Source organism: Miscanthus floridulus, chromosome 3 (assembly GCF_019320115.1).
Source record: "Miscanthus floridulus cultivar M001 chromosome 3, ASM1932011v1, whole genome shotgun sequence".
Taxonomy (NCBI): domain Eukaryota; kingdom Viridiplantae; phylum Streptophyta; class Magnoliopsida; order Poales; family Poaceae; genus Miscanthus; species Miscanthus floridulus.
The window spans coordinates 56,502,921-56,512,899 of NC_089582.1; the positions used below are offsets into that span (position 1 = coordinate 56,502,921).

At 43.0% G+C, this 9,979-nt stretch overlaps 1 protein-coding gene across 1 annotated transcript; it reads right to left on the minus strand.

Annotated features, from left to right (window-relative positions):
- Positions 1 to 663: 663 nt before the first annotated feature.
- Positions 664 to 8,025, minus strand: LOC136541679 (granule-bound starch synthase 1b, chloroplastic/amyloplastic). The gene is made up of 14 exons (XM_066533688.1): positions 7,869 to 8,025; positions 4,941 to 5,284; positions 4,567 to 4,647; positions 4,366 to 4,464; positions 4,175 to 4,264; positions 2,876 to 2,939; positions 2,696 to 2,796; positions 2,458 to 2,567; positions 2,130 to 2,376; positions 1,880 to 2,056; positions 1,594 to 1,785; positions 1,266 to 1,352; positions 1,049 to 1,177; positions 664 to 958 (listed from the first exon to the last, which is right to left on the minus strand). The coding sequence occupies exons 2-14, from the start codon at positions 5,271 to 5,273 to the stop codon at positions 842 to 844; spliced, it is 1,827 nt and encodes a 608-aa protein (XP_066389785.1). The 5' UTR covers positions 5,274 to 5,284; positions 7,869 to 8,025; the 3' UTR covers positions 664 to 841.
- Positions 8,026 to 9,979: the final 1,954 nt, after the last annotated feature.

The following is a 9,979-nucleotide window of genomic DNA, read 5'->3' on the forward strand; positions in this document are numbered from 1 at the left end:
TATATCATCACGAACCTGCTGATGTTTTATTTCTGGATTAAATTGATCATGAAAATGCATAATTCTCTGACACTCTGTTACTTTCCTCGCAAGCTATGGCGGATTACAACTCTAAGAATCTTTCCAACCCACCACATCAGCAGTCCCAGTTCAAGGTCCACAAGATTCCAAGAATGATGAATACAACAGCCAATACACTTGCAAGGCAGGCCTTCAACTCTAATGCAGTTTCTACAAACTTTAGCTGCTCTGCTATTCTTCAGAGAGAATTTCCTGTGTCCTGTACAATTAGCCCTCTCGTCCTTAGATTGGGACATCTGTGGCATACTATCTGTAAGATGCTGTTAAATTTAATGCATGCTGGTTATTAAAAAAAAACTTTTGTGCCAACAAACAGTAAAGTGAATAGCACAAAAAAAAGATAAGTGTAGCAGGCACTGCAAATTCTAATGCTCCACTAAGAAGCCAACCATGCACATCAACGAGCCATTTCAAATCAAACAACACAAACAAGTCCATCGGGGCCCTACCACTTGGGACCATTCGAGTTGCCCACTGACATTAGCTATTTACATAATGTTGTCGATCGAAGGAAAGCGGGAAGTATGTTCCGAACATCCCGGGAAGTATGTTCCGAACATCCCAGCTAACGCTGTGCATGGATAAAATTAAACCAGGCATGGCATTTTTAGAATGTCAAGGATTATATTACAAATGAAGTAGTAGAGGCAAAACTGGTGGTTTTGCTGGTGTCTGACTCAACATCTCACTCCAGCCACAGAAGGTCAGGATCCTAGAAGATGCTTCCTATCATCAACGCATGTTTCCGAGGCACCAAACCTCAGGGAGTAGCTACGTTTTCCTTGGCAAGTGGAGCAATCTCCTCTCCGTCGATGCCAGCCTGACTTCCCTCGACTCCAAGGCCAAGAAGCACCTCCTCCCACTTCTTTGCAGGCCCCTGGACCAGAGATGAGAGAGGGGTTATCCTTATCTTGACAAAGAGTAGCTGCTGTCAACGATAAACGGAAAACTTGGCGTCTGTGCCTACCTTCCAGGACAGGTCTTGCCCCATGCAGTTCTGAACCATCTCATGGAATGCCGGGGTGTCGTACTGTTTCAGGGCTCGTGTGACAGTTGACGCTACTGCTGTGACATCAGCTGGATCTACAGTTTCACACTACAAGAGAGAGAGAGAGAGGAAATTAACCAAAGGCTATTTATTGAGCCTGAGAGCAATGAATCAGTGGTTGCATATTATTCTTTACCTCAACATTGAACGAACCCATGTGGAATCCAGTGACACCCTCCTTGACCGTGTCAACAAGTCCTCCAGTCGATGAACAGATGGGTACCTGCAAAAATATTTGCAGTATTGATGGTCATTTTTTGCACTTTCTCTACTTAACTATGTGGTATTTTCTAACACTTCACAGGAATCAAGATGTAACATGAAAAGAAAAAATGACTGCTAATATTTATCTTTAATAATACTTGCGTGCACTCAAATTTGAATATTAAACTCCTTAAAGCTCCTAGGATCCGTGCGCTGAGAGCGATCTGTTTACTGCAACAAAGCGAGCTAGAAACTCTTACCACTCCATATCTCATCCCTTGTAACTGAATGAGACCACAGGGCTCAAACCTACTTGGGACAATAATGAAGTCAGCCCCAGCAAACATCATATGTGCCAATGGAACATTGAATTTCGCTATGCCTCTAGCATTGCTTGGATATTTCACTTCCAGCTGCGTCAATTCCTCCTCCATTTTCTTCTTTCCCGTACCCTGAAGAACAAAAGATTTTTTTTTTCTCAGCAACTATCAGGTTGTGAACTGTGTCATGCAAAAGAATAAAAATCACTTTTAAATTGAAACATACAAGAACAATTATCTGAACATTCTCGCCCACGAATTCTGGAATGGCTGCAATGAGTATGTCAGACCCTTTCTGTTCTTCAAGACGGCCAACAAAAACTATAACAGGGATGCTCGAGTCCACAGGCAATCCAACTTCAGCTTGCAACCTTTCTTTATTGAGAGCCCTTGCTTCAGTTACCTGACAAATTATTTCATTATGTAGAGAAATCTCCATATGAGGTAAGAACGGGCGATGTGATAATAGACCTTACCGTTGTTGCATCATATTTCACACTGATGTACTTATCAGTTGCAGGATCCCATTCATAAACATCCATGCCATTTACAATTCCAATTTCAAGAGGCTTTGTGCGAAGGACACCATCCAACTCAACACCTTTATCTGGGCCAGAAGTGAGTTCCTTGACATAATGTGGACTAACTGTTAGAACCAGATCACTCTCAATGATCCCTGCCTTCATCCAGTTAATCTTTCTCCCTACAACAGGCTTAACATGTCTGCACACATTTGCATTGTACCAATGTCAAAGCTAGAAGAACATACAGATATTATGAAGCAATAGAATATGAACACCTTACCCATCAAGAAAATCAAATGATGGCAAGAAACTGTCAGGTAGATTAAGAAGATCGAAGTCTGCTCTGGCAAATCTACCTTGATAGGCAATATTATGAATGCAGAAAGCAACCTACAAGACCACAATTAAGAAACAAAAATAATCGAAGCATGAAAACTAAAATGATCATTTGCTGCTCCCCACAAATTTTGTCCACAAGATTGCTTAAAATTAAAAAACAAAAAAAGGAAATGCTAGACCTTAGCATTTGCATAAATTCCATTTGGCTTATACATGCTCTTCAGATAGCATGGCAGAACAGCAGTGTGCCAATCATTGGCTACAAAGACAACATCTTCCCCTGATTACAAGAAAAAAAACACAAATGCTAGTAAGTAAGAGAGTGTGGCCATGTTAGTTCATATAATAGACACACCTACCATATGGTCCAGAGAAATATTCGGAATTGTTGAGATTGAGAACTCTTGGAGCCTCCAAAGCAGCCTAAAAGGATAACTGGATTAGAAGTAAAATCACTAAAATGATATAAAACAGGAAATTGGTTGGATGGCAGTGTACTCTGAATAATCAAAAGTTGACTTGCCCAAAATTTCAGCCTAAGGTCAGTGGTTACATGTGTCCTAACTTCCATAGCAGAGGCCAATAAACTATATACTCATTTGGAAAGATACTAAGCTTCTGCACCGACCAATTCACTTAAATGTATAAGCCAAATGGAAGACATGTGGGCAGTATTATCAATACTTCAACCCATCCTCCGGCATCCATGCTCCATCAAGACTGTGGGTTGAACATGGAAATTTGATAAGGACAACGAGTAGACAGTTTTTTCCTTCGAACTATTTCATCCTCGACTTCTAACAATATGAGGCCAAAGACCAACCTAACCCACAATGTGACCGCAAAAGCCTAGAAAACTTAGGGAAACATTACATGCCAAACTTTCCTGGTTTCAATTTGAAACTTGCCTTGCCTAATAAGCTATTATATGTGACATTAGCAGTTAGAATCTCTTAGTAGATACCTAGATGGTGTAGTATACTGATGCAGAAAAGTTATGTTAGTAACAGGCTTAGAAAATCAAATAGTCAATAAGATGTTGTGTTATCAGAAGAGCAAATGCCACAGCAGTAGTCTGACAACAACAACAACAACAACAACAACAACATGGTTTTGCTCACCTCAACCAAAAGTAAATTCACCATCATCAGAAATAAAATTGCAAATGCTAAAGCAAAGTAAAAAAATACAATTATTAGGCTGCTCATGCTAGTTTATGTGGAAATAGTGAAAGTGGGAACAGTGGTGGGTGAGGTGGGGTGTGTTGATGGCAAGGAAGAGGTATTGGGGCAAAAGGGTAATTTCAGTGTGGTAACAATGCTTATATGACATGGTGAAAATGGCACATCATACAATCTTCAGTGTTTGAGTTGCTTCATTTTAGCTGCAATGGTTGTAGCTGAAGACATTAAATGCCAGTCTTTTCTGTAACAAATATAGAAATTCCATCCAACAACTTTTTCTTGGAAAGTTGCATCATTCGTTGTGTTTTGTAAAAAGGAAAAGTTATAATTTTACAATGAGATTGTTCACCAATAAGGGTTTTTTTAGGAATCCAAAAGATCAAGAGTTGCCAGGGATTACTAAAAAAAACTAAAGTATACCTTAAATTAGGAAAGAGAATGCATGGGTTTGCTAAGTGTAATTGGATTACTTACAAGGCACAAAAGGCAGAATCTCAACTGGTTATCTCGATAGTCACTTCCAGTAGTAGAACCATACAACTTTGCTCCAGTCTTGCCCCATACCTGGAGTATATGATTCAAATGCAACATTGAAAGGTCACCACCTGTGCTTAGGTTATTCAGTAAGCAATTAAGCATACAATGGATCAATAGATTCAACAGACCTTTTCAAGAAACATAGGATGATCGACAAAAACACGATCGACTCCTCTTTTGTGGCAGTGGAAGAAGCGAACAGTTTCTACCGTGTCACCAATATTTACCTGTGGAAGTGAAACATATTTCAGTTTTTTATAGAATATAAATATCATTAAGCAGCTTCAAGTTAAATGCAAGCTACATAGCAATACAACAAAAACGTATACCTCAACAAGGACACTTGTATCCCATGCATCCTTGTATTGATCATAACGAGGAGCTATTGTCATGACCCGGTGTCCCATAGCCTATAAAAAGTTGCATACATAATGTAAAGTTAACACAGAACTTTCTATGAAATACAATCTCCAAAGAGAAGAAATAGACATGATAACTGCATTAAGCATCATTGTAGTATGCAGAAACTATCTTTGAGTTATTCTGCTATTCTGCTGCTATGGCTCAATTCAAGGGTGATCAGATATTCTCAATTGGACCTAATTACCAAAGAATTTGGTAATGAACAACTGGTTTGCAAAATGGACTCCAGCTTTTAAACTTGTGGTTATTGAAAATAGTAACGTGTTGCAAGAATACTTACAGCCAAAGCTGGGGGCAGTCCTCCTACAACATCACCGAGACCACCAGTTTTGCACCATGGGTGCACTTCAGTTGCAACAAATATTATAGTCATCCCAGTAGAACATACAATAGGTGCCCGAGGCCTAGTAGTCTTTGGATGAATTCCATTATTTGTAGCTCTTCTTTTAGCCAGCTGTGTCTTACTTCGCATGGATTGGGAGTACTTGCTTAAGAACTTAAGTCCACCATTACAATATTGTTGGAATTGCATGTGAGGTGCCTGCTGTAGTGCACTGGGCCTATTTGTTTGGTAAGAACCATTGGCAGATATTGAACCCATCATTGCAGCCATTCAATGATGACCTGTCAAATGCCAAATGAAGATTTTAAAGTTTTTCATGTTATCCTGGTTCAGAGAAAAATGAAAAACTAAATTGCCTAAGCACATATTCTCATTCTCAAAGGAGAGGCAGCACACAAAAAAAGAAGGTACATATTATGTTGATCTAGAGCAAATGTTCATGAGACTAGATCCAAGTATAACATTTTGAGGTTTCAAGTGCCTGAAGGATGAGAATCCCAAACTTAAGATGCTGAAGTTATTAGAGGGGACGGGGACGGCAGAGCAGCCCCATAACCTGAAACAGGGCCTCAAGTTCAACCAGAGACACCATTCAAGAGAAAGCCATTTTTTCTAACGCCAAGTTGCAGATAGTTACCCGAGATTCTAAATCTACGAAAAAAGTTAGTGGGGTTTCTTTTTTTTTTTCTTTTGAGCGAAAAATACAACAAGGGAGACCCCCATTGTAAGTTTTATAAACAAAAGGAAACAAGAACAACACTGTACAAAGGGGCCTCAAAGGAGCAGCAAAAGAACAACAGAGAAGCCAGCCTGAGGTGGGCTGCAGGACTAATCTAGGGCAGCTATACAAGAAAGAAAGAACACTTTTCCTCACTGTGAGCCTGTTAGTGCGGTTTCTGACATCAAGATCACCATGCACCTAGCTCAGTTACCAAGATCAGCCATTTTTACTAAGAAATACGAGATTTTACACCAAAATATAAAAAAAAATTAGGTTTCCTTGTTTATTTTTTTATTTATTTTATTTTCAAAAAAGGTTTCCTTGTTTCAATAAGTGTGACTAACTACAAGGTAAAAGAAATAAGAAAAGAAAAGATTTCCACGTGGATGAGTACCTCCACTTAAATAAACTGCAGTTCATATTACTCAACTGAAATGGGAGATTTTTTTAATTAAAAATGGTTTGTCCGAAAAGATAGGCGATTTTTTTTTACCAAGAAGGACCACTCATGGGCAGATGGTTTTTAAAAATTGTTTCCATTTGAATGATGAGATTTTTCACTGAAAATGATTGGGTGACATAGGGTCCAACCAATAAAACTTACTCAGGGTATAACAAACATGGAAATCCAATTTTTTTTCCCACAACGGGATACTCAAATTTCATTACCCAGAAGCAACGAAATTCCACAATATATTTAGTTCAAACATGGAAAATCCACATTATCATGACTCAAGATATCACTGTCCTAGCAACCTGCGGCCATGTTCATGATTAAAAAAAAATAGTGGACCGAGTTGGCCCTGACATTCTCTCACTTTCTTTTATTGGGAATCATCTCTTTCTCCGGTGCTAGGATCCAAGACATGAAGGTGAGTGACATGCAAAGTATAAAGATTCAAACATGGCAAAGCAAAGTGCTAATAATAAGTGTATTTCGACCGAGTTGAACTTTCTGTTAAAAACTAGCACTAGGGTAATCCGAAGCCCTATTCACTCCACCGAATGGATAAGATATGATGAATTAAATAACTATTATTTGATAAATCTATATACTTACTATCAGTGCTTGTTGAGCATTAAAGGATTTGAGAATATATGTGGTCTATTGTGCTCAGAGATGGATTTGAGAAAAGGATAGTGCCATTAGATCTAATATGAAAAGTATTATGTGTCAATAAGTTACTATATAACCCCCCCCCCCCCCCCCCCTGTACTTTGGATAATAATGTTTTATTGGCACATCCAAAAGATGTGCTAGATTTGTTCAGAAGGCAAAATCTTGCCATCAGAAAGGTGTGCATGTGACAGCATGCAGGACTGAGAGTAATGATTCATGTAAGAAATGGTGCCCTGATACAAAAAAACATCATATTAAAAGCCTCTTTGGCAGGGCTCCTACGGGGGCTTCAGCTCCGGCTCCTGCAAGAGCTGTGCCAAACGCCTGTTTTGGAAAGGGCTCCGCATGGCGAGCCGGTCAAGAGCCGGAGCCATTTTTTGCCTGCGCAGGAGAAGCCTCAAAAACGAGCTTCGCGCGGCTCCTTGTTGTAGGTTCACGTCGTCTAGTGCGAAGGAGCCGTTCTGCCAAAAGTTTTCCAGAACAGCTTCAGCTCCTCCAGAGGAGCCAGAGCCAGAGTCATTTTCAGAGGAGCCAGAGCCCTGCCAAATAGGCCCTAAGTGCCTCTCAGGAAATTTTTAGCAACACAGCACGTTTGTGGAAGAGCTGGCCCCAGGACTAGTTTCTCGGACACCCCCTGACCAAACTACCTCTGAATTCGGGCAGACGCTCGAACAGAGAATATAGTACTCTCCCAGATACTGAAGCCATAGATCAAAAACCGGGAGCGTGCACGGAGCAGGATGCACGGGAGGGGCAGGAATTGAGCTTTATTTTGTACATTGTGAAACAATAAGCAATAACTTAGCAAACCTCAGTGCGCACGCACATCACACTCTTCCCAAATCTGAACTCCCATTGCAAAACCACACAACAAAGACAACTTCACGGTGGACAAAAGCAAACAATCCCAGGATTGCTAACCCCTCTGCATCCCCCCTTCCTGGAATCCCAAGTGCATTCTGAAATAAAAGGTGAGAAGAGCAGGAGGAGGAAAGGATCTCAAATGCAAATGCCAGCCAAGTACCTCCCGCTGCTAGTGCTCCGCGCTAGCTGCAACCGCGGAGGAAGGCGAAGAAGCGGCTGGGTGTTGTTGGCTCCTCGGGGGAGTGCAGACTGCAGAAGCGCGGAGGCGCACTCGGCACTCAAGTAGAGGAGGAAGCAGGCGGCGAGTGGCGACGCAGCGCGCCGAGGGCCAGGAAAATATCGCGCGGGCGACAGGCGGCGAGCGCGTAGTGGCTAGCGCACGGGCGCCACACGATGGCTGCACCGGCGCGGCCCGCACCAGCACGGCCGCCACCACACATGGTGGTGACATGGGGCGGGCCGCCTCACCACCAGCGTACCGGCACCGGCGCGCGGCTGGGGGCGAATATGCCGAGGCAAAAGGCGTGATGTGAAGCAGGCAGCAGGGACGAGGGGGGCCGACCTCGGGGCGGGCAGGCGGCACGAGGGCCGTCGGTTCGTCCCCGGGCCCAGCAGCGGAAAAGGGCCTTCCCCGTGCGCGGCAGGGGCGCGGGGGAGCGTGAGCCGTTGGTTCCGAAACGTCGGCGTCGGCGTCGGCTAGCGGCAGGCAGCCACTGAGGGCGGCGTGTTGTGGAGAACACGGCGAAACGATGCCGGACATGTGTTGGAACGGGCCCCCGTGGGGTGATCGCGTACGAGATTCGCCACCTTGGCTTCATATTATTTTTCTTTCACAATAAATCAGTTAATAATACTTTTAGTCATAGTTTATCAGCTAAACGAACAGAATAATTATTTTTTTACGGTTCTTTCCTCTCTCTTTTTTTTTCTGATGACTGTGAGCAGAGGGGATGGCTTCAATACTCTCTGCCCTCAAAAAGGTACTGTGATTTTATTTCTCCTCCTATATTACAAGATAAATCCGGAACAAAATGCTCCACCAGCAAAGCTGTGTCCAGATGGGAATGTCCCGGTGACACTACGGCCTTGGCTAACTAAAATGTGGCGCTAAACGGCACGAGGCCAGCATACCATCTGGCTTGGCAGCGGCACTCCGGCCTCGGTCTAGCTCGGTGATAGCGCGCTCCGTCTTCATTTAGCTCGGGCTCGGCGGTGGCGCTTCGGCTCGATCTACCTCAATCACTCCATGGTGGCGCACGGCTCTATCTCATCGAGTTCATCGAGTTTCCGTCCTCCGGTGAACTCTAGTCGACCACCTCATTAAGATCTGTTTAGGAGAGCTCCAAAAACAGATTCAGATCACGAAGTCACATATATTTACCAGAGGGCAACTCTACTGTGGACTTAAGTTTCTATAAACATCTTTTAAAGAGCTCGCCGTAAATATGAATTCATATGTATATGTAATTATAAAAAATTAATCAAGACTCCAATGAAAAAAACACAGAACACTCCTTCTCCATGCCCACCACCTCGACAGCTACGAGTGTCGGCACCTCCCTCCACAGCGGCGAGTCGGCACTCGGGATGGGCAGTGCCTTGCACGGGCGCGACGGCGTGAGCTCTGGTGGTGCGGGGCGTTGGGGGCGTAGTGGCACGGTGGGGCGTGGCGGCGAGGTGGGACACAAGCAAGCGACGCAGGGCGGTGGCAGCGAGAACGGAGGTTCGGCGCATGAACGCAAACAAGAAAAGAAAAAGAAAAAGAAGTGAACCGTTATTTTTGTGTAACCAATGGTATGATCGGGTAATTTTTGCGAACTTCACAAATCTCTAAATTTTCAAAGCACCTACGAGGTGCTCCACGAAATCCATGGATCTAGGAGTCAGATCCATGTGTTTTGTGTATCTTAAAGCTGGCGGAACTAAAAATGTTTGGATAAAAAAAATGAGAGTGGACTTGTTTTTTCTTTTTTCTTTTTGTAGATTTAGAGTTGCTGAAGCTCTAACAAACGGAGCCATGTCTTATGCTACCTGGAGTCATGCCCGCGACCTCACCCCTCAATAGCGCCACAGTGAAGCGTCCCAACAACGTTGCACACTCTTCTCATCCACTGCCAATGACGGTGAAAAAGCTATAGGGTGCCAAACATCAACCCTAGCTTTTTCAACAAGCAACTTGTGTGGTGAGCTAAAGAAAGTATGCTCATGAAAAAAACAGTTCCAAATAGAGCCTATATGATGTTCTCTCCCTCCTCATCTAACCTCAGATAA